Here is a 26,793-nt window from a genome sequence, read left to right as displayed (position 1 = left end):
GTGAACTCCTCCACAATAGATCGATGGTTACACAGGATTGGCAGGGGGGCAGGGAGGAAGATTCAGGCTTCCTTGATTTCCTCGTCTGAAGTGTTTTGTGTGCTCACAGCTCCTGCCACACCACAGGAAGGTACCATTGTCTGCCAGCCTAACCACTCCCACCTCAAACAAGGAGGAAAATGCCCCAAAATGCCAGTGCCAAACAGTCCTCCACCACTCTGGCTACCAGACCAGTGCACACTGAGCTGGCAACAGCAGCCAGGTGTTCATTTCAGAGGGCAATGCTCACTGCAGCGGCAAGAGAGCAGGAATATCATCAGTAGAGAGAGAAGACTCTCAGCACAGGGGGAACATCATCAACACACAGTTTTCACACCCAAACCCCACGTGCACTCTTGTATGGACCAGTCAGCTCCGTGGGGACATGGACATCCCTTGTCGCCCAGATACCTGGGGTGCGCAGATGGCAGCTCTGGGGTGATAACAAGCTTCCTCCCTCCCCAAGGCCACCTCTCTTTTGTCCACCTTGCCACCAGGCCTCAGGAACAAGAAGAAAGCATCCCTCCTGCTGACTCAGCCCAGCTTCCCTTTGTTCTGGGTGAGCACCCAGTGCCAGGGAAGAGCATTGGCATAGTCTGTGCTGGAAATCCTGTGCCAGAAACCCTTTGCAGGCCCCCACTACAGTGCCAGCAACTATCCTCCTCCCAGTAAGTTTGCAGAGCACCCATCCTTGTACCACTCTGCTTTTGTCACCCTCCTGTTGTTTTGCAATCCAAACCTCGCCCTTTTTCATACCCTCTGGGCAAGATCTGTAGGATTTCCAGTGCTCCAGTGATACAGGAGAGGAAAAGAGCTACTTCTCCTCTTTTACTCAAGCTCAGTGGGGCCAATCCCCAAGTGAGACAGCCCGTCCTCCACCCTGGGCCACCCTTTTGCCAGCCTCTTTGCCCAGTCGTGCCATGACGCAAGACAAATCCAGAGGAGAGGAGAGGCCACAACACAGCTCCCTCCTGGGAACACACAAGGGCTGGGGTGGGGATGAGAGGCTCAGCTGCAAACAGCTGAGTCGCATGAAACACATCGGGAGAGGACTCATATTGCCAGGGACCACACTGAGCCCCTGGTTTAAATCCTCTCAAAGCTTGACATTTCCCCTTAGTATTTTGGGGGCTTTTTGCCCCCAGTTCAGCCCTGCTCCACTCACTGGTGTACAGCAGGAGTGCTGCTCTCACCGCACACACCCAGCTAGCCCTGCAGATGTTGGTGTCACCTACGCAAGGTATCAGAGGAGCAAAGTGACTCCCGAGCACGCCCGGAGTTGCAAACGCCGCTTCCCAGCTCTGCAATTAAAACCTGCCTTTTCCTTTTTAATGTCCCTGTCAAACATCCTCAGGAATGACTGCACCCATCTGCTGTCGAGGACAGGGACGAGGATCTGAGCCTAAGACAGCCCAGAAGTTACGCCGAGCAAAATGATGGTTGCCTTGGCAGCCCCTGCACCCCTCGGATTGCTGCTGTAGGCGACAGGACCCCGGCACAACGCCCAGACCCAACACTTGATACAATCGTTTTGGTTGGAATAAGATCATCAAGTCTAAATACTCCATTTCCACCCTGAAGAGTTAATGTAACCCCCTGTGTCCAGAGAAAGGGGGTTTAAGGAGGGCAGCATGCTCAGGGTGAACCCCATCCTGCATTCCACTTGTCTCAGGAGGTCTGGACATGCGAAAAAGGCACGAAACCCCACTAATGGGTCAACAACTCCCCCGTCCCCCAGGCTGGGGGGGGTGACAGACACGAAGGCACCCCCAGTGCTGCACCCCAGGGGCAGGGGGATGTTTACCCCCACCAAAGTGCCTGAGCCACCACTGCTGACAGTCGGAGCCCAGCCTGTGGTGTAGGGCAGAGAGTCAAGAGGGAATCGCACTCCCCTTCTCTCATCCCCCAGTAACTTTCCCACAGAGGACTAGGGGGATGCTGAGCCAAAGCCTGATCCCCTGGCCCCCAGATCTCCCTCTCAGCTCCCTGCCTAGCACCCATCCTATAGCACCAAGCCACACGACGCATCCCCTGTGGGGAAACTGAGTCACATTCCCAAAGGCACCAGCTGCGAGATCCCCCCCTTCCCCCCCCCCAGTGCCCCCCAAAAGAGAAATGAGGCTGCTCCTACCTGAGCGTGGCACTCTCCCCTTGCCGCACAGTCACGTTGTCCATGGCTTTGGGGAAGGTGGCATCTCCGCTGCGCACGGGCACTCCTGCGGGCACAAGGAAGAGCAGCCTGAGACAGAGGACGACTAGGCACCTCCAGGGCAGGGCTAAGCACCCACCGACCCCCATCCTGGGCAGCGGGGACTTTTCCAACAGGCAAAAAACACACCCGACAAGGCCACCAGGAGCGAAAAGGGGAGGGGAGAGGAGGGGAAGGGGGGAGGGTGTGGGGTGCGTGTGTGTGTGTGTGGGGACGGGGGGGAGCAAAACCACCGGGTTTGCGAGCGCTGCGGAGCTCCACGGCGATCAGGAGAGCCCCCGGCAAGGCAGGCTGCGAGCGCTGAGCCCGCCGAGCGGCATCCGGAGGGAGTCCCCGCTATCCTTGGGTGAGGGAGGAGGCCGGCAGGCCGGGGGAGGAGGAGGAAGAGGAGGAGAAGTAGCAAAGGTGCTGGACGCTGGGCGAGCCGGCTCTTCCCGGAAAGCAGTCCGAGGCTCACTTGGGCGAGGAGACGCCGGGGGAGCCGCCCGGCTGCACCCCGCTCCTGCACACTTGGCCCGAGTTCGCAGCTCCCGTCCGCAGCGCGGAGCGGGGCCAGTCCGAAAACACCAGGGAAAAGAAACACCAAAAAGCCACCAAAAGCCACAACAGCCCCGAGGCGAGCTACAAAACGAGTCCAGACGCAAGAAGGCACAACGGGCAAAGGCCTCCGAGGTGCCCAGCGGTTCCTCTCCTCCAGCCCCGCTGCCGGGTCCCAAAGGCGGGTTGTTCCAGGCGGGACGCAGGATGCCGGACGGGGAAGGGGGAGGGTGGGGAGATGCCGAGATGCAGAATGTGGGGATGTCGGGGTGCCGGAGCCCTCAGCGGCGAGAGGACGGGGCTCGGGGGCGCGGGAGAGGCGGCGGCAGCAGCATCGCAGCCCCGCCGGCGCGGCTGGCCGGCAGCATCCCTGCAGGCTGACTTCCCGGGGTTGTCATGGCAGCGGCTCCATCACTGACCGGCACTTTTGGTTCCCCGCACACACACACACAACACACACACCCCCCGCAGCCCCCTCCGAACCCGCACCCGCGGCGGGCGGGGAGCGCGGCGCGCGTTTCACACGCATTTCAGCCTTTAACCCGCGCCGCGCCGCGCTCTTCGGGGCACGGAATGTCAGGACACCCCCCTCAATATACACACACACCGCTTTCCCCTCGCTTCCCCGGCGTGCTTACCTGCGCCCGGCAGCCAGCACCGAACTACCCTCTACCCTCCTCTACCTCCGCGCCGTCCCGTCCCCAGGCGGCAAAGCCACCATGCAGGAGGGGAAACTGAGGCACGGGACAATTTCCCCCTCCCTCACAGTCAGGCAGGTTGAGGAGAGGCAGGAGGGTGCCCTCCCGGTCCTCTGCACCTCCCAGACACACAGCACGAGCTCCAGCGGCACATTCCTCCCCCGCCGCGAGCACGGTCCCCGCGCGCTTTTTATCAGCTCGTAATTTAACAAATATCGCATTTGCTTATGCCTGGCAATTCCTCCTTCCCCCCGGCTGGTGGCTAAACGCATTCACATTCCCAGGCACAGTTCTCCTGCTGGTAAAAAGGTGCCGGGGAGCCATGCTCAGGGCACAAAGTGCCCGAGTCACTGAGCCGCACACAGCGGCCCAGCCCCAGCTCTTCGGGGTGCTGCCCCAGAGCTGCAGCGTTAGGGCACACCAGGCCTCCTCCACTCGCTGTCCCCAGCGACTCCTCTGCAACACGGGACTCTCTCCAAAAGTCCTCCCCCTCCTTTTTTTTTTTTTCCTCTGAATTCACTGCCAACCTGAGCTGGATTCAAACTGGTGACCTAGATGTGAAAGGATCCATAGCCTGTTACTAATCCCCAGAGTCTCCGAATCCCCTGTAAACTACTGCTTAATTCACTAACTGTGCTATTTAATCTCTAAAACATTATGAGCTGTGCCGGGCAGAGGAAACACTCCATCAAATAAAGCTTTATTATTATTGTGTGTGCTGATAGGTCATATGAGAAGGAGATTGCTTTGCAAGTCTCTTTACTTCTTCCTCTTCTCAATTCTCCTTGAATTCAGCGTTGGTGCGACACGCTGCCTCAAGCCCTACGTTTCCCTAGAGGGGAGAGCAGCTTTCCTCAGCTCTTGGCTGGAGTTTAATCTCAGCTCACTCTGCTCCCTGGCAGGGAAGGGGTAAACATGCCTGCCTTCAGCACATCCTTTGGGACCACAAATGACATGGGAGGGGTCTCAAATCTAGCCAAAAAAAAGGGGAGATCACAGTGAAACTACTTGCACAGGGTTGTGGCATGGCATCAGCATATCAATGTCAGTGAAAATAGAAGATGCTGCTCTTGCTAATGGCTGTAGCATCCAAGTGCTCCTGTTAAGGTGAGGGCCCTGCAGTGGTCCAAAACTGCTGCCAGGGAACATCCTCACATGCAGGACCTACAAGGCATTGCCATGCTCATCATGCAAGAGCTTTGCTCTCTTTGTCAGGCCTCTCCTCTGGATGGGCAGAACCCACCTCCTGTGTCAGCAAAACCAAAGGGACTCCAATAACCACAGCCAGTTAACCTTTTAACACAGTGTTTGGGCCCAGATTGCCAAGAGCATCTTAAATCAAGAGAAAAAGCATCTGCCTGTGCTGAAAGAGGCAAGGTTGGGGCAGAACGTGACCGGTTGAGCAGCTTCAGCTCTTGCAAGGGCTGAATTTGGCCCAGCGTTAGAGGAGATCAGCAGTGTTGTTTGAAAATCCCATGGAATTTAAATCCAATATCACCAGCTCCTGCATACTAAAAGCCCAGCAGAATCCCTGGTCTATCTCCCTGTCTCTGGCTCTCCCTCTCTTGCATACATACAATGTACATATAAATCAGCCTGTCACAGCTTGTCTCTTTTCTGACAGCTGTAATTGCTTCAGACTATAAAAATATCTATAGACAATAAACACAGTGCATGAAAACAGCAAAGAGAAAATGAAATCAAGGTTCCTTTAAATAATTCAGTTGCTCCAGCAGCAGAGGAGCCAGCAACTGAGTCCAGCTGTGAAGGTTCAGCAGCCAGAGAAAGAGAGCTTTGTAGCTTCCTCTAGGGATGAGAGAGTCTTTTTTCCTTCGTTGGTTTTTGACCACAGCAGAAGAAGAGTCTGGCATACACGTGGGCTAAGGCAAAGCAGCACCTATCTGAGCACAAAATGCAGCCTCTTCCTTTCAGCTTCTTCCCTTTCTTCCTGCTTAGATAAGTGTCTTTTTTTTTTGCAAGCAACAGGCAGGAGACAAACAGAACAAACCAAGCACGGGCATCCTCTAGGTTGATAGTTATCTCCGTATCTCCTTAACCTCCTTCTTTGCAGCGAGGCTAAAGACCCCCCTCTCCTGGCAGAGACTACAAACAGGGCATCACAAGGAGCTCGGGCAAGGAGGTGAGGGCTGGCATCGCTCGGGAAGGAACCTCAAGGGAAGGGTTTCCCCGGGGGAGATGGCAACTCGTAGAGAGGGTGCTGAAACAAGGGACGGGGAAGGACTTAGGAGGAGCAAGAGCCTGTGAGTTCGTTTTGCAGAGGAGTAGCTCTGTCCGAACGATCTGAGAGGGAGAGGAGGGGGAAGTCTTGCAAACAGAGCAAAGAGCAAATTAGCCCGAAAAAACGTCCTCGGGGGAAAAACCCAGCGGTTTTGGCCTCGGGCAGTGCTTCCCACAGCCTGCTGCAAAGGACCCGACTCCTTCTGCGAGACCTGGGAGCCCCGGGCTCAGGCTTTTTGAGCAAGCCCAAGCCTAAACGTCTGATGTACAGATGGGAGAGGTCCCGAAGGCTGCTCACCAGATGCAAAATCGCAGTTCAGGTTCCCCTATCAAGTAGAACATGATTGCAGAGCTGGTTTTTTTTCTCTCCCTGGCTGTCTCAGAAGCATCTAGCACAATCCTAGCAGTGGAGCTGCAGGCAGGGATGGTTGATCCTCCCATGCCTATACACCTGCCTGCAGACCTACACACACGTACAATACAGCACCTCCCCATATTGAAAGATTCAATTCCTGGGGAGAAAAAAAACCCCTGACATGCAATAAGTAGGTCATAGCAAGGCAATTTGTACAGCCAGACTTTTCTTTTAATTCTTCTTTTCTTTTTCAGGAAGCTGATAGATGGCAATCTACAACCCCAAAGTGGAAATGTATTTTTAATCCAAAATTGCCAAATATGATCAGGACCATAATTTATGCCTGAGCTATGGAATGAAAACGTGATTTCACAACCCCTTCGTGCTATCACATACCACATTATTCTCCAACAAACCCCCCAGTTGCAAAAGAAGTGCTTCATTTTCTTGGCATTAGTCAGGTGAATGACACACCAGTCCCGAGGAGCTTTTCCTGAATAACTACACAGACCTCGGTGTCTACAGCCATTCACCGCAGACACAAAGGATGCGGGCTCCCTCACCACTGACTCATTTATCCCCTCGTTAACGGTGGCCCTAATTAAGAACCAATGATTGAGAGCCTTACTTGGCTGGAGTCATTTGGAACCCTTATTGCCCCAAAGGCATTCCTGTGCCCAGCTGGAGAAATTGCTCCTTCTGGATGTTTCTAGGCCAGTTTTCTGAATGCAAGAAGCATCCTCCTGGGCACTCAGCCTTCAGTCCCTTGCACTGAAGGCAGGCAGTGACTACCAGCTCCTTCTTCATGGCCTTTAATGGGCTCTCCTGCCTTGTTTTTAATCCCTGTTAAAGATGCCATTAAGATTTAACTGGTATTTATATAAACTTCCAGGAACTGTACTATTAAATTTAAATTAAATGTGCTTTTGGGAACCTTCCCCCTAAAGCCACTCTGGGATCTGCTGCCCTGCTCTGCCTGCACTTTGCACCAGGCGTCTGGCCATAAAAAGGAACATTTTGTTTGCCCTTTAAAGAACTGCTAGGCTTGGGTTTGTCACTCCTTGCTCAGAGGCTGGGGATTTTCAAGCATGATTTAACTCCTTCCAGGACACCCCTGGCTGAGCTGCAGCCCAGGGGCTGCACAACCATTCACACTCTAGAAGGTTGCAAAAACCTGTCCCGAGCTGGTGCTTCATGGACAGCAAGGGACTGATATCCCTGCAGCACCTCAAGGGGTAACACAGAAGGTACCATCTGAGGAAGAGGAAAGCCTCATTACTAGCTGCAAAAAGAACCCCATATAGCACTGCCATCCCCAATATACAGAGATATCCAACAGCATCCTCAAAGACAGGATCATGGAGTCATTTCAGTTGGAAAAGCCCTTGAAGCTCCTGGAGTCCAAGCCCTCCTCTCACTCTGCCAAACCCACCACTAACCCATGGCCCTCGGATCCAGACCCCTAGCTCATTGCAGTCCTCTGTCAGGGAGTGTCAGAGTGCTCCTGTCTCCCCTCAGCCTCCTCTTCTCCAGGCTCAACACCCCCATTCCCTCAGCCCCTCCCCAGCCCCTTGTGCTCCAGCCCCTTCCCCAGCTCAGTGCCCGGCTCTGGCCACGCTGCAGCCCCTCAGTGTCCCTGTGGCAGTGAGTGAGGGGCCCAGCACTGACACAGCCCTGGAGCTGCAGCCTCCCCAGAGCCCAGCACAGGGGACAATCCCTGCTCCTGCTGCCACCGCAGTGCTGATCCCAGCCAGGATGCCCTTGGCCTTCCTGCCCACCTGGACACACTGCTGGCTCCTGTTCAGCAGTTGTTCATAAACACCTGTAAACAATCAACTAACCAGACAGCACTGCAGCTGGGACAGGAGCTGGTGGGGTTGGGGAAACATAGCAGTCCTCAAAGCCTGGCTTTTCCTTTGGAATTACTCCTTTCTCCCCTACTTGTCCATGTTTGAGCCTTCTGCAGCAGCCCAGCCAACACAACATACCTATTTATGAACCAACACCTCTGTACGTGCAGCCTCAACACAAAACATCCATACAGGGAGTTAAAAAGCCATAAATTATCGAGGAGATACCGAGCTGCCTTGGCACAGCAAAAAATATGAACTGGGATTGATCCTTGGTGCAAATCAATAATGGTTTTATATCAATCTGTTTCTGGTTGCATTGTTGTGAGGTTATGTCGCTGTGTTAACACCCCGAAAGACACACTTTACACTCAGTCTGCAGAGTTTGATGGGCATGAATCAGAAGCCAAGGATAGCTCCTCAGATAAACCCCACTGCCATTAGCCATCTAACAATATTTCATAAGCACAGCACATTAAACCAGAGCCCTACAACTCAATGCACTGCCTTGTAATGGGAGTAAGCACACACAGAAAGAGTAGAAAAAGCTGAAAAGCAAAACCAGCCAATGCCTTGGAAGCTCCTTGGGAGCTTCAGAACAGCTACCTTAAATGTGAAAAGAGGAGCTTCTCCCCTCAAAATTCTGCCCACAGTTTGGGAGCCTTTGTGAGCCCAACACTGGATAAACCCTTTAGACAAGCAGCTGCAGGGGTTCCTGCGCCTTCTCTTGGGAAGGCCCCAAACAAGACACAACAAACCAAGACTTTCCCAGCCCCCCTGGATATCAGCACACACATCCTAAGCTCCAAGGAGAAGTGAGAAGGTAAATGTCCCTGGTTGATGCTGGCCCACCACCACATTCACCCCTCCTCCACCTCATTTTCCCCAGCCAAACCCCTTACCTACCAGAAAGTTGTTGAGTCCACGCAAACCAGGCAGAGCAGACTTTGGAAGAGAAGTAGAGACCTTGGTTTAGATCTCAATATTCAACAAGAAGCAGAGAGCAATAGCTGAGCTCCTCAACTCCCTCTCTTAAAACCTCTGATTACACTCAGGAGCTCCCACTGAAGCCCGACCCCACCCCACTGCCAGGTGTTTGGCATCTTTGATAATTAACTCTCCTGAACACACCGATTTTGCCTTTTGCCAGCACCTGCCTTTGGACCCAAATCAGCCACCTTCAAACAGATCCCCAGGGTGTGGAGATGCAAGCTTTGTTTTCTGACTCCCAACCAGCCACAGCTTCAGCTGTACCTCAAAACCTGCCTCTCAAACCTTGCAGGCCCCAGCTTTTGCCAACCTTAAGCCCAACTTCCCAAGGCTGTGAAATTCCTTTGGAAACAAGTGCCGGCAGCGCTGCTGCTTGTATCAGTTTCAGTTTCACCCCCTGTCCTCTGACCCTCACAGCGTTGTGCATCCAAGAATAATATTAAGGATAGTCATGCCATTAAGCAAGATGCTTGGTTTGAATCTGAAGGTTTTGAGAAATGATCTCATAAATTTAATTCCCGGGGTAGCATCTTTGAACGTTAACAGACACAGTCGCCTCGGAATTCTGGGAAATGAGCATAATTACATGGAGATCGACAAGGCACAAATGCCAAGAATTCTGTTAACCTTTAATACTGCAAAAAAACTCTCCCCTTGTAATTATCTCTTTCCTTTGTCTTAAATGTTACTGATGAATATTTAGTGGGATAAGCAAATAAAAGGAGGCCGAGGGGTGCGAGGAAGTGCAGCCCTCCGCAGAGTGAGCCTGAAAACCTCACAGCGCGGCTGGGGGTTGAGGCTGGGGGCAGGTTGGGACCTCAGGTCACAAGAATTGGCACATGTGGGGCAATGACAGCTCCATGATGACACACAGCCACTGCAGAGCCAGTGGAGGGTAATTTGAGGGACAGCAAAATCTGAATTAGTTCCCAGCACTGCTGCAAATGCACCTTTACCCAGGTCTGTGGCACAGGCACGGAGCGATCCTGTGGTCCCCAGTGGGATGATTTCAGGTGCCCTTTCTCAAACCCGAACATTGTCTTGGAATAAAACATCCTGGGTAAAAAAAACCCACATCACCTTTCAAACATATCCTCCCTAGGGTTGCAAATGGCACTGCCCTCTTGCTGCACATCGAGTCTGATGGAAAGAAGATTTTCTCCCGGCGTGAACTGCATTAATATCTGTCACCACTCTGGCATTTCTGCCTATAATGATGAAAAATATGTGCAGAGAATGCGGGGTGCTCTCAGCATCGCCTCCCTCCCCATGAAGCGAAATTAGAAGCAGCTGCTCCTGTTCCCATCCTCTTTACGGCCCTACAGCATTATCTCTGGAAGCTTATTATTTGGGAGATGGCGTGGGGATAAGTGAGACTTGTGACCTATCCATATTCAAAATGTGCCTTGCTGCAGATGGGGGCTCAAGCTCTCCCCTCCCCTGAGCTGGAGACCGGTGGAAAGGTCACTCTCCTCTTTTAATGTCGCGTCAGACCGACCGCTGCGTGAACAAGGGAAAGAAAAAGGCACATCTCCCCAGCTGGATGGAGAAAACCCATCTTGGGAGGAGCGTGTCAGCACGAGCTGCAACCACCTGCAACGCCAAAAGCTTTCAGACACTGTCCAGGAGCCCTGGAAGAGGCTGAAGGAGCTTCCTCCTGGCTTTGATGCTGCTTAAAGTACAGACCTGCTGGGTGGGATGAGCAAGGAGGTAGCGAATCCCACGCCATGGAGGAGGGGGATCACAGCTCACCCCTGCTCTTGCCCCAAAATGCTGCAGGGAGCAGTGGGAGACAAGATGATGCACTGTCCATGAGCATGCTAGCAACAGATGCAAACCCATCCCAAGTTAACTGACACTGATTGGACCACTGCGTTTGTGAGCTGGTCCACCTTGAAGTGCTGTGGTCCCACCACAGAGGCTGGATGCCATGGAGAGGGGCTGGAGCCACCTGCAGAGCAAACATTCCCTCCAGCCTCAAAGTGACACCTTTACAAACTCCCTCATCCCTGCTTCCAGGAGAAACCAAGCCAAAGCAGTACTTATTCACAGAGGACAGGGGAGAAAAATGAAACACAAGCTCATGAAGTCCAACATTTACTCCTCCCAAGAGAGGTCTGAGGAACTGGCTTTGCAGTGGCTGTGAGGAGGAGTGTGTGTCAAAGCCTAGAGTCAGGGCTGCTAACAGCAAGGAGGGCTCCAAACCTCCCCAAGACAGGCAACACCACAACCAGCTTGGACCTGGGTTCCCAGTGGCCACATTCACCACCTTCTGGTTACTTCTGATCTCAGGACATGGCAGATGTTTGCTCTTCCTCCTTCCCTTTCTCTTTGCCTGTCTTCAACCGGAGCAAGCTTTCTAGTCTCCAAGCTGCTTTTATGCCCCTTTAAAAGGTTATAAAAGCTGGTTTTATATTCCAATAAAGGAACATAAAACCAAGCTTTTTTGCAGTTCAATAAATGTGGGTAACTTTTCCCCCTCATTAATGCTTTTTGCCTTGGCACCATGCACATGTGTGGACTGCTGCAGGGCACTGAGGGGGACAGGGCTTTGGGCATCGAAGGAGGAGAGGGCAGAGCATACTGAGGGAGAGGGACTGAGAGGATGAGCTCAGGTCAGGCTGGGGGCAAGCAGGAAGCTCCAATGCCAAGCAGAGACAGGGATCATGGCCTAAGCTACTGCTCAAAAAGGAGAGAGATCGGGCTACAGTGAGAACAAGTTGCTGACTGCCCTGTGCTGGTGGATTTAGTAAAAAAAACCCCTTTCCTGAGAGCTGGCTTGGCCCCAAGGAAGGGCCATGTGACAAAAATGCAAGGTCCAAGAGATGCACTGATATGGCTTAGTGGTGGGCTTGGCAGGGTGAGGGGAGGGCTTGGACTCCAGGAGCTTAAAGGTCTTTTCCTATGATTCTTTGAACTGCAGGCATCCTGGCCAGCATCCTTGTACACATTAGCTAACAAGTCACAGCACCTCAGTCCATGCCTGGGTGACAAGGGCTGGGTCACTTCACTGCTTGCTGGCAACCTCCTGCTCCTTACAGCATCTGTTCAGACCTTACACACTGTGGGTCAGGGACTGTCCCTTTCAGAGCATCAGTACCACCCCCCAGCCACACACCCTATCCCAGCAGGGAGGCCGAGCCCTTCATGTCACCACTACCTAATTAATCTAGATAATTACCCTTCCTGGGCTCCTGTTTGAAGGCTACAGGAGAACGATGAGGGCTGAGGAAGAAGGTGAGCATCCGGGGCTCCCCGGGGAATTCAGAAGTGTTTACAGTGCCTGGCATGAGAAAATCCATACTCATTTGGCTGCAGGAGGCAGGGCTGCCCTCCCACGCTCCTATTAGCAATTTCCAATCATCTTTTATTAGGCCTGCATTGATTTGCTGCTCATTTTGGTTGGAATAAAGGCCTAAGAGCCTCAATCCAGCTTCAGACGAGTAATCCAGGCGCAGAGCCGACGGTGCCAGTGAGGGGAGAGCCGGGCTGGGATGCTGACACGGGTTCAGATGTGCCATTAGCAGAGCAGAAGCTGAGCTGCTACTTCACAAAGAGCCTTGCACATGCCCATGCAGCTTTCCCACAGCTCGTGTGGAAGAGGGGGATTTGCACCATGCCCCTTCCTGGCAGGGATTTCTGTCACTCTGTCCACTCAGATCCTACATTCCAAAACCCAGCCCTGCAGAACAGCTCAGGACCAGCCAGTACCCCTGGGATAAACAGGTTCCTTACACCACGCTTCTGTTTCCAAGCCAACATTTCCAAGCAGCTTGTGAAACACAAATTCTGTTAGGAACCATCTGAATATTTTGTTCTGATAGTGCCATAACACCAGTGTACACGTTAGCACACACACCACATGGGAAGGAGTATTTGAATACCAAAACCAAAGTGTATTTACAGGCTTTGGTGGTTTGTTTTGGTTTGGATTTTTTTTCCCTTTCCTCCTGGCAAAGCCATCACTGCAAGTTATCAGTTTCCAACTGTTTGCACCACAGCTCTTCCGTGCATGGCCCTGCTGTCGTGAAACCTGCTGCTCTCTGCACCCCGTGTCCTCAGATAACCCGAGGGGTACGAAAGGACCTCACAGCCTCTGGGAAGGGACTCCAGTGCCAGTTATGAAGTGCAAGGAGATCCCAGTGCCAGCAGGGAAGCAGGAAGCAGGCAGCTCTTTGAACCTTGCTGAGGAGATGGTGGGAGATGCAAACCTTGGTGTATCTGAGTCTCAGGTACATCCTTCTGCACACAACAGCTCCCACCTCATCCCAGCCCACCACCCACCTCATCCCACTATGCATCACCCTTCCCAGCAGACTGAGGTGGAGAGTGTACTAAAACCCATAAATTTGTTGCACTTAGACTTACTTTAATATATATATATTTTTTAGATGCCCCTGCATTTAGAGAGTGAGAGGCACTCTGTAAAACACCCCAGGAAACATTAGAATGGGAGAGCTGATTCAGAGGAGAGCAGAGCACAAATGCCTGCGGTGAGGCGGATGAAAGCCAAGGGCTGCAAGCCTTGGATGTGCCTCACTTCAGACAGCAAGGGAGAAAATACAGACACTCTGAAACTCTGCCCCAGATCTGCCAGCACAGAAACTTTAACTTTGCTTTGAACCAGGTAACTGAATTATCTCCCCAGGAAGCGGCCGCCTCCGGGCAGCGTTGGGGAGGCGATGGGGAAGCGCAGCCCGGCCCCTCGCTGGGGTCCAGCACTTGCCCGCAGGGTTGTCACCGAGCCTGGTGATGCTGGAGCTGCAGAATTCAGCACCCTGCAAGGGAGGAGTTCAGGAGAGAAGGGAACGAGTCTCTTGAAGTCACTCTGCATGGCGGTCAGCTTAGTGCTGTCATCCGGTAAACTTTGCCACCAGGAAACAAGGCTTTGTTTCTAAGCACAGGTCTCTGATGCTAATTACAAGCATGTAATGAACAAATTGGGTCTGATCCAGAAGGCCTGAGAGCAGCAGCTCTTCAGTTTTGAGACAGCCGTCGTACTATTTAAGGATCCTCTGTCTGTTTTTCCCCTCTTGTGGTGGTGTTTTTGTATACCTGCAGGCAGTCAGGGACCAAGAAAGGGAGACAAAACCTGGAATACCATATGTGAAATCCTACAAAAAGTGTGTCATCTGATTGCCCCTTTTCTCCCCATCAGCAGACACTGGTGCCCCACACAAAACCAAGATTGAGGGACTTCTGTCCCGAGCTGAAATTGGGCTGTGAATTGGGCTTGCTGGCACCCGCCCTGCCTTTCAACTGGCATCAGCACGCAGCTTAGCAAATGAAGCGGGCCAAATTCCTCCCTGGCGTAGCTTAATTAAAGTCAATGATGTTACACCAGGGAGGAACCTGGCCCACTGTCCTGAGCTGGAGTCCACACCAAGTCCAGCTGGCAAGTGGCAAGCAGCTGAGCAGCGGCAGGATGGATCCCTGGCACCGGGCACAGCGCTGGGAACTGCATTCGGCGTTTGCGAGTGGGAGACAGACTCAATAAACACAGCACTAAGTAAAGCAGATCCGTGATAAATAACCACCAGCAGCGTTTCACCTCTTCCAAATGCTACAGACAACCAGACCAAATTGTCCTCCCAAGTCCCACGAGCGGTGGGGACATTTCATTAGCCCTGTTACACTGACATGGAAAGAGTCACTGGGAGCTTAATAATAATAAAAAGCCATTATGTTACAGTGTTTGTCATCTGTGTGTCTCAACTGGCTCCAAAAGGCAGGGAAATGGCTATGCTGGTTTTAATGGAGGGGTGGGGGGATGGAGATGCACCAGGGGGTCAGCAATTAGCTACAGATCGTTCATCAAGCCGGACCTGAAGTTTGCTGAGTAGTGCCACTAAGCCATGTCCATGCTGGGCTGACGGGCTGGAAGCAGGATGGATTGAGCAAGCTGTTGTTTCACAGCCTTTAATCAAAGGAGGTTTGAGCCTGGCTGGAGGGATCTGCTCCAGCTCAGCTCCCTCTGTCTGAACATCTATCTTATGAGGAAAGGCTGTGGGATCTGAGCTTTTCAGCCTGGAGAAGACGAGACTGAGAGTGGGTAATAGGCATAAGATGGAACACAAAAAGTTCCACTTAAACACAAGGAGCAAGTCCTTTGGTGCTGAGGTGAGGGAGCCCTGGCCCAGGCTGCCCAGGGAGGGTGTGGAGGCTCCTTCTCAGGAGGTTTCCAAACCCATCTGGATACGTTCCTGTGCCCCCTGATCAAGGGGAACCTGCTTTAGCAGTGGAGTTGGACTAGATGATCATTAGAGGAACCCTCCAAACCTCACCATTCTGTGATTCTGTGACCCAACCTAAGCCAACAGTCCCAGAGGAGGCCCTACCAAAACGTCAATGTGGTAATACCCTGTCAACACGAGGGGTGCAATTACCCAGCTATGGTGGTGTGATTACATGGCAGCTACTCTTTCCACACCTGTAATTTCCACCACACTCGTAGGACTCTGAGGCTTGCTCCATGGCTGCAAATGAATTAGAGTCTAAGTACAAAATCAGTGGTGCCACTGAATGCTAAAAACACTCAGCCATGGTGACTGGGAAGCCAAAGCCACAATTGTGGGAATATAGGTAACCTTACAGCTGAAATGTAAAGAAATCCCAGTTATAGGGACTGGTGGGTGGTGATGAGGTTATTCAAAAGCCTTACCATGGTGTAATTACACTGTGTGCATAAGGTAATTACAGCCCCACTATTATATGCTACAACCCTCCATTTCATGCTTAATCCCATAAGGTAGATGCAGAGGGATAAAAGGCTCCAGCAAAGTTGACTCTTTCAAGAAGGAAGGATGGACATGTATTGAGAGCTAGAGGAGAGGAGGTAGGAATGGAAATGCACACAGAGACATGGCTACTGCCCAGACCAGCCCTCCAGTGCTCTGGGGTTTCAGACCAAGCAAGGGGGAAGAGCTGGGCTCAGTTGGCTGGGATCTATCGAGGAGTTACAAGCATTCATCAAAAGCCAATCTGCTTTTGAAAAGCAGAAAAAGAGGTTACTTTGGTTTAATTTTTCTGAAGCTTTATGGGTGACTTCTGAAACTGTCAGCTCGAGACGCTTCAATATTTCCTGAATGAGAAGCTAGAGTCCTAGTTCAAAACGCCTCTGTTTGGATTGTCAGTACATTTGTACCCCACTTACATTAAAAAATCCTGTTGGCTCATCTGGTTTGGGGTTTTGTGTTTTTTTGAGGGAGGGAAGGAGGATTTGGAGGTTTTTGTTTATTTCTCAATTTCTGAAACTTTGATTCTTCATCAGCTACTTCAAGCTTTCTCCCTTTCAAGTCAACAGGATTTTTGCTCATTGAGCTCAACACACACATTTCCAGGGCTTAGAGAATCACAGGATCACTATGGTTGGAAAAGATCATAAGTTCATCAAGTCCAATCCCTCACCTCACACTGCCAAGCCCATCACTAACCCATGGCCCTCAGCACCTCATCTATGTGATGATAAATATATCATCTCCAGGGATGGTGACTCCACCACTTCCCTGGGCAGCCTGTTCCAGAGCTTAACAACTAGTTCCAAAGCTTAACAACCAATGCTTGCCTATACCCAGCCCAGCCCTGGGCTCCTCCACCACAAAGTCAGGTAAACATTCAGCTGATAAACTTCCCCCCAGCTCCATCAGGTCTCATTTCGACCCTCGGTGCTGCACAAGCTTATTTAAAACTAACTCAGGTTGCTCAGCCCTGGCTGGGCAGACAGACCTGATGTGACTTCCAGGTCTCCTGCTGCTCTGTATCTCCACCTGATCTTCTTTGCCCAGTGCTATTTGCATTCACATTTCCACTGGCACACGAGGCGGCGGATGGGAAGATTTGGGCACAGGAGGGGACGTGTGGTACCGTATCCGTGGCGGAATTCAGCCAGGTCTCCCAATAACCCAAACCCTTTCTGCTGCACAGCACGGCACTGCAACGAGAGGCTATTCCCCCCGGCGCTCCAAAACCAGTTATGCAGAGTAGATGTGTGGGCATGAAAATACAATCAGATGGGACACAAACTGTGCTTTTGCTGCTTCTTTAGAGAGAGGAGGGGGGATTTTTTCCTTCCTTCTCTTTGTTTCAGGTCTAGCTGGGACCAATTCGTTATCATCTGCTTCTGCAGAAGCCGTGTAGAATTTCTGGAGCCATGCAGAATTTGCAGAGCGTGGCATTGCCTCAATTACAGGGGAAGGCAAATCCCTGGGGGCTGTGAGACCACATCCTCAGGGAGCAACTCCAGGATTTGCATCCGCATGGACCTGCTCTAGTCTCTCTAGGTGCAGTTTCAGCCACTGAAACTCATCTTTTGCAAGGTGCAAGCACACCTGCCATGTGAAATATGGGCTGAGCTACTGCAAGAACAGCTTCCCCATCTCTATTAGGGGCTCAGCTAAGCCATGAAGCCTGAAAGTTGATTATATCTTTCATTAGGAATGACCGAATGATGTTTTTAAAGTGGAAAATGAACTCACAGTTAAGAGGAAACACTTTCTTGGTGAGACTGGAGAGTGGGTTCCCCGTGGAATAGATGCAGTTGTGAGAGTCAAAATTAAATTGATATTAGAAAATTTCCTGAGGGGGGAAAAAACCCGTCATCGGCTGCCTGCAGAAACGGTATCTCACAGAGAGCTGGCTAGAAAATGGAAATCCACAGAAACTCAAATACAGATATATATATATATTTAATGAAAAAAAGAAAAAAGAAAATCCCTTAACTTCCCCATCTCAGCAGAAATTCCCCACAAGTAAAACTGCCATGGAATGGATCTTTTTTGTTTCCCACTTGGAAGTGCCATTTCAACTAATGCAAGAAGGACATGGAGTCATCTGGGTCTCACAGACTCCCTTTAGATGGGACTCAATATGGCAAGTTGCCTTCCAGGTGGGCTAGGGGGCCTTCCTCCCTGCCTCCCAGTAGGTCTTCCACAGTCAACAAAGACAACTCCTGCCTTAGCCATCAGACAACCAAACCACTAAGCTCCTTCCAGGCAACCAGCCATCCTCTAGATTTAGATTTTCCCAATGGAAAATCGGTTTATCTGGAGAAAAAAATAAATACGAGGAAATTGTCCCAGGAAAATGTGTGGGTTTGGCAATTTTCAGGGGGCAAATGTGCTTCAATGGAGCCAGTTTCAAAAGTGGCTTATTCCATCCTTACTCGCCATGCCCTGATGTGGGAAAGGAGAAAAGATGGGGATGATAAAGGAGGGGGAGCTCACCACCTGGGGTGAAGCCATGGAAATCTCTCCTGTATCGCCTCCCTTGTTTACCTTCAAGCTGACAAAAGCACCAGGAGCTTGCACTGTTGCAATTTGCATTCACGGGGAGAGAGGGGACCGCTCCAGATGCATTCACAAGGGGACCCTTCAGATCAGATTAACAAAAAGCCGCCAACGGCGACAGTTCCTCTGCTGCGCTGTCGCCTGCTAACAATGTACTGTAACAGCCTCTGAAAAGGGACACAGATTCCTTTGGCATTTATGTGCTACTCAGGCCAAGGAAAGGTGGAGGTTCCTTGGGAAGCGTGGCCTCGAGGCAAGCTAGAAGGGTGCTGCCAGCACCCACTTGCCCCCACCATGGGCATTGCTCCTGGACATGCTGCTTGTTCCAAGCCATCTGGCCTTGGCACCACTTCAAATGCCATCTCTCCTTTGCCCATCACTGGATTTTCTTCAATAAATGCATTCAGCATGGCCATCTCCTCTTCAAGGATGAGTGAAAACTCCTCATGCTTCACACCTCCCCAGCTCCTTTCCAGCTCTCCATCACCCTAAGCTGCCACAGCGCTGCACCCCTTGAAAACCCTCCCTCCGAGTACCTCCACTGCTCCAACTCCCACCCCTCCAAATCTTCAGTTTGCCATCTAAAATAAAAAGGGTCGTAACTCAGATGGGCTGGTTTTATGAGCCTGCAGGTTCCAAGTCATATTTCCGTGCTTTATTCTGCAACCCCAGCATCTCCAAGCTGCTGCTAAACGAAAGCCCAGATCCCTGTGCAATCGCACGATGCCAGTAACATTAAGAAAAACATCAACCCTGATGAGACCTACGAGACCTGCAGTAAAAACAGGAGCAGTGCACACATCTGCTGCCAGCAACACCCTCCGCACCCTCGGTGCCCGATTCCTGCTCCCCAGGCCGGTATCAAAAGGGGTCACGGCACTATCAGGGTGCCCCATCCCGCCCCTTGATCTCAGCTGTAATAGCTCTGTCTCCAAATCAGCCCTCGGAGGATGCAAACACCAAAAGGCACGCTCCTGAAAGTGGCTTGTGCAAACTATGATGCTGGAGTGAGGTCAGAAAGGGAAAGAATTGGTGGCAAAGAGGAGCCAGGACCTCAAGAGTCCAGGCTCTGAGAGAGAAGCTAATAAAAAGGCATCATCCCTTCGCAGACAGTGAATTGTTGCTTAAACCCGAGGATCACAGACAGCCTTCTTGTCTTAAGGGGAGCAGTCAAGTGAAGAGATTTCGTAGCCATTAAGTCGAGCTATAAAGTGCTTGCAGTAAAGTAGGGTAAGTGGAATTTATCATGGCATCACGTAGACCATAGGACCAGGAGAGAGCCAGCTTGGGTCAACGGGTTGACCTCTTGTGTTGTCTAAAGATTCTTCCCTTCATCATCCCCATTAACATCTCCTCTCCCACGCTGCAGTCTGGCGCCTGCGCTCCCTCCCTGGGGACTCTCCCTCAACTGCGGGGCACTTTCTTAAAGGCCAGGCAGAAAAACTTTCCCTTCCTTAGCTCCAGGGCCACCTCTCCGTGTCCTACCACCTTTGGAGACCGTGAATAATTCCCTTTCTTCATTTTCAACATTGCCTGAAAGGTATTTATAGGCTGTGATCACTTCCCACCTCCTCAGGAGGCTTCTCCTTTGCTAGACTATAATTTAGCATCAGAGCTGGGCAGCTCAGCCTTGTGATGCGCATGCCCAGGGAAGCCAACTCCCCACCTTCTCTATTAACTGCCAGGGGAAGAAGTTTTATCCTGTCAATGATTTTTTTTTTTAAACTCAGATCTGTGCAGGAGGAATCATCCTTCTCCTCTCAGGCAGCACCACAGGTTTAAGATTCTCTTTGGTCATGGCCTTAAATAACTAAATGAATTTTAAACCCCCAACACATACAGCCAGGAAGGGAAATGAGGGGCAACTGCTTTCACAGAATCATGGAAGGGTGGGAGTTGGAAGGGATCTCCAGAACTCATCCAGCCCAACCCCCTGATAAAGCAGGTTCCCCTCATTCAGAGGGCACAGGAATGTGTCCAGGTGGGTTTGGAAACCTCCTGAGAAGGAGCCTCCACACAGGCTCCTCCCTGGGCAGCCTGGGCCAGGGGTCCCTCACCTCAGCACCAAAGGACTTTCTGCTCAGAAAGTGCAACTTTCTGAGTTCCAACTGATGTCCATTACCCCTTGTCCTCTCGCTGGACATTACAGAAAAGTGTCACCCCATCCTCTAACACTCATCCTTTTAGGTACTTTTTAGGTCCCCCCTCAGCCTTCTCACACCTGCGATCTGAGATCTCAGCCATTCAACTAGCGTCAGGCAGGTTTTTGTTTGGGATCCGTGACCTTGTTTAGACCAGAAAGGACCAAGCCCAATAAGACCTGTGGTACAGAGGATATTTTCTTGGTGGCAGCTGGATGGAGTTATTCTCATTTCTGCCTTTTTTCTATCTCCTAGCAGAGGCAAGAGGAGAGACAGCAGAATAACCAACGGGAAGACAATTCCCAGGACGATTCCTGCCTCGTATCATAGGAGCCAAAACGTGCAGATGAAAACTCTGCAAATGTTTTGCAAGGGAACAGGAGCCCTTTTGAAGATGGCTGATTTCCCAGTGCAAACATTTCATCGAGCCCTGCGAATTCACTGCAAAACAGTTTGAGCCCCCTGAAAAACATTACAAAAAATCTACCACCAAAAAACTGTCAAAACATTGAGAAGGAGGATGAAATTTTCTAGTTGTTCAAAACAAATCATCAGATCTGCTTGCCCAGCAGACTGGTGGCTGCATTTTTATGCATGGTAAATCAGGTAAATCAGGCAGTTGGTGTTTCTGCCTTTTCCAGGCAAGAGCCAAGCGGTTGCTTGCTCAAGGGACAGCACAGAGTCACCTGTCCTGGGCAGGGCTCAATGTCCCTGGCAGTGGCATCTCTCTGCAAGCACACCTTCACTTCACAGATGTGAATGCAATTCGGTCTGGTCCAGCTGGTACCCCTCGGCTAAGAGCCAGATTCTCTCAGGCCATTAAATTTTGGGGACTGGGGAAAGAAACTATCAGAGAATCATAGAATCATTTTGGTTGGAAAAGCCCTTGGAGCTGCTGCAGTCCCAGCCCTCCCCTCACCCTGCCCAGCCCACCACTAACCCCTGGCCCTCAGTACTTCAGCTCCATGGCTTTGGTATCCCTCCAGGGCTGGGCACTCCCCCAGCTCCCTGGGCAGCCTGGCACAGGGGCTGACACCCCCCTCAGGGAAACAGTTCTGCCTCAGCTCCAATCTCAGCCTCCCCTGGGGCAACTTGAGGATGTTTCCTCTTGTCCTGTTACCCATCATTATAATTACTGACCCTTACCTGAGACTGACTTAGCACAGAATCACAGGATGGTGGGGGTTAGAAGGGACCTCTAGAGCTCATCCAGCCCAACCCCCTGCTAAAGCAGCTTCCCCTCAATCAGAGGGCACAGAAATGTGTTCAGGTGGGTTTGAGAACCTCCTGAGAAGGAGCCTCCACACCCTCCCTGGGCAAAGATTGTTTGCTCCAGAAAGGAAGACAGTATTCAAGAAAGATAAGCTCTTGTCCTTGTCTAGAGCCCCAACATGAAGCTCCCAACCCTGCTGCACTCAAACATGACAAGGTTGATGCCATATCGCTGCCTGTCTCCTTTCCATCCTCTCCTCCTTCCCTTCACACTCATGTCAACAGCCTCTCCTGCTGTCCCCAAGTCCCCCTGATCCCCATAACCACTCTTAGCCAGCCTGGGCCCTTCAGCCACTGCCCAGCAGTGCAGATGGCCGCTCTGAGCCCGAGGGAGGCTTTGCTGGTTGCCTGGGCCATGTGTGGGCAGCGAGGCGGGCAGCCCGGCGCACCGGCGAGTCGTCTCGCCCCGTTTCCTCCTCTCCACCTGTCTGCTCTGCCGAGCCGGCTCCTGCCAAGAGCAGCGAGGTGAGGGGAGCAGGGGGAGCACGGATGGATGGGCAGCAACTGTCAGCACAGCCAGCGTCACACAGACACAATGAACAAGTTCCTAAGGGGGTGTGCCAGCTCTGGAGTCAGGGCTCTCACAGCCATTCCTCCCACCCCAGCCCCTTGGCCCTGGCTTGCTCAAGCAGCAGGCTTCACACTGTGGCTGAGGCACCATCCTCCTCGAGAAACAAGAAAATTAAACCACTGGAACATGCTCAGCAGGAGGAATGTGGATCTTGGTTGCCCCAAGCCTGGGGTCCCACCTCTAGAGCTAAGCCACTGTAGATTGATAACAAGATGCATCCCACTCCCACATCCAGACTCTCAAGACACATTCAAGCAGCTGCTCATCTCCAGTCCCCTCTCCTTCCTCCACATCCAGCAGCACAAGGCTGGGAAGCAGGCGGTTATAAAAGCCAGCTGGGAGGGAGGGATGGAGGAAGCTGCTGCTTTACAACAAAGCCAGAACGCAGCTCCAGTGCTTATGAGCTTTCCCTCCCCACGCAAGTGCCGAGAAGAGGATTGGTACTCTGGATGCAGCAGGCTGGGGGCTGATAGGATGTATCAGCTAATTTGCACTAATGGTCCCAGAAAGGCGGGGAGTGCTCTCCAGAGGAGAAGGCACTTGAGCAATAACCTAAATAGATACGCGTTTCCAAGCAAAAAGTCCTTGAGGAGGGAAGAGAAGCCCTACGGTTGAATTTCTCTCCCCACCTGCACCGAAACTTGGCTGGAGATGTTGGAAAGGAGCTGCCTGGGCAGGCAAAAACATCAGATCTGCAATCTGGGGAGCAGCTCTTGGAAGAGGCCAGGCCAGGGCTGGAAGCTTATCCCCTGCTTTCGGAGCCTGCTTGGACAGACCGACGGCAGCCCTGGGCAGAGCCCAGCCTGGAGCACGCTTGGCTCCGTCATCAGCCCAAAGCAAAAAAAGCCAGCCCATCTGTGCTGCGACAGGTTGATATAGAGGGCGAAATGCCTAAGTAAAATTCCACAACAGGGCATTAAAAAGATGTAATAAAATATACACGAGTTATTAAATATTGTCATCAAGATGAACCATAAATCAGAGATTTTATGGTTTCTGATTATAAATTCCATTTATTCTGTAAGCGTTTAAAGAAAGAAAAATGGAGACTCAGTAAAGATTTAAGCCCAGCCATGATGCTGCTGATATTTCACTGTTGCTTGTAGATGTCATGTCTGTGGGAGCCCAGTGTTGGGTGCCCAGAGTTGCCTGGAAGGATCCTCTCGCTTGCCGTGCCATGAAACTCCCCAGCATCCTCACAACCACCACTACAGATGCTCCTGCCTGTGCAAACACGACGACAAGGTCCCCATGCTGCCTTCCCCACATGCACTACACGTCTGCACCCTCCCAGGCACGACTTCTCCTCATACCCTTCCACATCCTGCTTATGGGTTGCAAGATGTAGCTGGCTGTTGTCACTTCGGGGAAGGGAAGGATGAAAACGGTGAGCATACAAGGGAAATGTTACCTTTTTCTCCCTTCAAATGCCAAGAGAAATATCAAAGAAATTGCTTTCTTGGAAAGACTAAATTGTCGAGTGCCAGTCACTAGTGCTTCCCCTCACTGCCCCGGCAGGACAGTGATGCTTCTCTCATAGCTGGTATTTCCACTTCCCACTCAGGCTCTGGGGCAGAGGGAGATGCAGAGGGACTGAGCTGCACCTCCTCCCACTGTGGAAAAACAATAAGAGAAGCAAACCTGCAAAAGTTTTCTGTGGGAAAACAAATGGACAGTCTGTACCCATCCCCTTTTGAGGAACACCTTGGCTCGAGGCAGCCCACAGCTATTAAAAACCACTCTGCCCTGAAATTTCCCAGGCAGCAGTGCCCAGGAGCCTTGATAGCCCTGCCACATCCTAGAAGTGCTCACTCCAGAATGATTATTTCCTACATGTAATGCCTATTCCCACTTCTCAGCATCACAAAACAGCGTTGGATGGTCCTTCTCCCACCCCAGAATTGGTTGACTTGATCCCCAACCTCTATTTTCAGGCTAAAACCCTGCAGAGACACAGATGCACAGCTTTGCATGAGCTGTTTCCATTTTTCTCCCCTCCCCCCCCGCCCCCCATTCCATCCTACTGCAGTTCATTTGCAGGGGGACCAAAGCCCACGGACACAGAACCATAACCCTGGCAGTTAAATCCCAGCCCTCAGATAGGCTGGGTGGAAGGTAGACCACAGGGCAGATCCTGTTTAATTAGGGCTCGTAAAAACGGCTCAGCACTGCACCAGAGAGTGAGGCTGATTTGCAGCTGCCTTTAAAACTGAGCAGGGTTACTGCTTCAGCAGTTTTTTCCCAGCCAGTTTTATGGATGCAACAATAAAGTGGGGGGAAAAAAAAGAAGAAGTTTGCATGGTGAGAGTTTTAGTGCTGAAGCATCTGATAATGTGACACCAGCTCATCATGGGACCAGGGCAAGGAGAAGCACTGGGATGGGGAGCAGAGACGAGGCAAACCCAACCTTGCTAAGCCACGGAAGCTTCTCAATGGGGAGATAAAGATATGCTTAAAATGAGCTTTACCCTATTTCCAAATAGCCCGTGTGAAGGTTTATATCCTGCCAGATGAAGCAATGATGGGCTGCCAGGCCCGGGAGCTGCTGGCCTGTATTTATCTGCCCATCAGGGAGCAGCTATTACTCACAGCAGCCTCGGCGCTGAGGTTTACAAGGTGCACCATGGAGGTGATCCCACTGAGCCGGGCCTTGTGCCATTCCTCAGCCAAGGGAACACACTGGGATACATCCCCAACACATATTAAATAAGGATTTATTGGGTTTATTATTTTTAATTACTGGATAAGAAGCCCTGCCTCCCTCTCCCAAACTCCTCCTGAGCATCATAGGCTGCACTAGAACCAGAACTGCTTCCCAGCCCAGCACGCATCCTGGGCGAGTGGCTGTTTGCAGAGAGCACCCACTGGGTGAGGAGCTGGGCTAGGGGATAGGAACAGGGAAGAGTTTATTCCTGATGCTAAGCATGCTCCAGCATGCAGCCTAGCCCCTGAAAGGGGGAGCTGGTTGCTCACCAGAGCCCCCTCCTTGATGTTACAACAGCCCTGGGCACAAGCAAGATGATCCAGGTGGGTGTTTGGGAAAGATTTACTGACAGATGAGGGAAATAAGGGGAAGGTTTGGAAGAAAGTAGCACATAGGGTTTCTGGGAGAGCAAAGTAATGAGAGGATGAAAACCTCCCTCAATGCCTATACTCAGTCAGGGCAAATCAGTGCTTCCTCCCTGCTTCGCCAGCCGCTGCTTTGGGTAAAAATGTGATGAAGCAAGCTTTATGCATGAAAAAGGCCACTTTAGAAAAAAAACCAACAGGGCAAGTGTAAGGAAAAAGGAGAACAGAGCGAGACTGATGGGGTCGGGGCACCGTTAAGGATGTCAATACCCATCACTCACCAATAACCTTTCTGTAACTCCTGACCTAGCAGTGGCTGTTGCGAAACTGCAGCAAAATTAAACCAGAAATGAAGCAGCATTAGGTCCTGGCGGGAGGAGGCAGTGGCTGACAGGCAAGGTAAGGGCCTGACGTGCAAGACAAGAAGGGGCACGGCGCTGGGCCTGCCAACCTGCGCTCCCGGGAAAAGTGCAAGGGATGCAGGATGAGGCGGGCGGGCAGCAGGAGGGGTGAGCAGGTCGGACGTGTTGCTGCCCAGCACAGCGGGGCACGGAGGACGGGGAGGGAACATGGTTGGGCTGACAGCAGCGAGCTGGTGGAGGTGAGTATCCTCCCCAGGGAGAAGGGAAGCACAAGGCTGCTGGAGGGACAGCAGTTCGTGACAGCAGGGGGGGTTGTGATGCAATCTCTCGGTGCTTTTGGGGATTTCTGCTGAGAAAAGGCAATTTCCTCCAGTTCCAGGTGGGTCTGGAGGCCTTTGTTTGGTTCTATCTCCCATCTAGCCATAGAAGCAGCCAAAAAAAAAGGCAGCACACCTCGCCAGCAAGGGCTGGAGATGCTGCAGCACTACCCTCCCTGCTCTTCCTGCCCCCTGCTCTCTGTGCAAATTTAAAGAATGTTCCAGATATGGGCTGACCTTTACAGTACACATGAAAAGGCAAAAGGAGAGTTAGAAATGCACAGAGGGGAAAATATGCCTTGCAATGGAAAACAGACCATGCACATCCCAGCTAGCAGCAGGGGGAAGATGGGGGAGGAATTGTCTGTCACTTGGCATCAGTCCCAACCAAACCCAAATCTTCATCTCTATGCTCTCCTGACCCCAGAGGGAAAGACCCCCAACGGCTTTAGCCTAAAAGCACAGAGGATCAGCTTTTCATCCAAGCAGACCTGAAACATCCCTAAGGCTCATTCCCAGTGAGCTCTCAGCTATTTAATCAGTCACAGGTATTGAGGGAGGTGAATTCCCCAGGTCACCATATGGACCAGCCCACAGCCAGCAGACCATGGGCAAGTCTTTCCTGTTGGCCTGGGCTAGAATCCCAGCACTGGCTCACCCACCTCATGCAGTGGGAAGAGCATCTTTCTCCTTCCCCATGGCATGGATACTTGCCTTTCTGTTTTACCAATCACTCCCCCAGCCTGCTGTCGTGAGAAAGGGAGAAGCAGCAGCGTATCCCCCCTGTGCCAGTGGTTGTTCACTGCACCAGGCACATCCCTTGCCAAGAAAAAGCACACACAGGGAAAGCAATCAGGAAAA

The 26,793-nt window shown here is 51.7% G+C and overlaps 1 protein-coding gene across 3 annotated transcripts in view; it reads right to left on the bottom strand.

The window, feature by feature from the left end:
- LOC104553978 (protein CEPU-1) overlaps positions 1-26,793 on the bottom strand; it is a 337,348-nt gene that overhangs the window by 128,997 nt on the left and 181,558 nt on the right. For 2 of the 3 annotated variants that reach the window (XM_062014008.1, XM_062014009.1), the window contains exon 1: positions 2,171-2,337. In XM_062014008.1, the coding sequence (XP_061869992.1) occupies positions 2,171-2,337 (167 nt within the window). Of the gene's footprint in view, positions 1-2,170; positions 2,338-26,793 lie in introns of those variants that run through there. The other variant, XM_062014010.1, reaches the window with a different exon arrangement.

The sequence above is a fragment of the Colius striatus genome, chromosome 23 (genome assembly GCF_028858725.1).
Source record: "Colius striatus isolate bColStr4 chromosome 23, bColStr4.1.hap1, whole genome shotgun sequence".
Taxonomy (NCBI): domain Eukaryota; kingdom Metazoa; phylum Chordata; class Aves; order Coliiformes; family Coliidae; genus Colius; species Colius striatus.
This window is presented reverse-complemented; position numbering and strand designations above follow the sequence as displayed.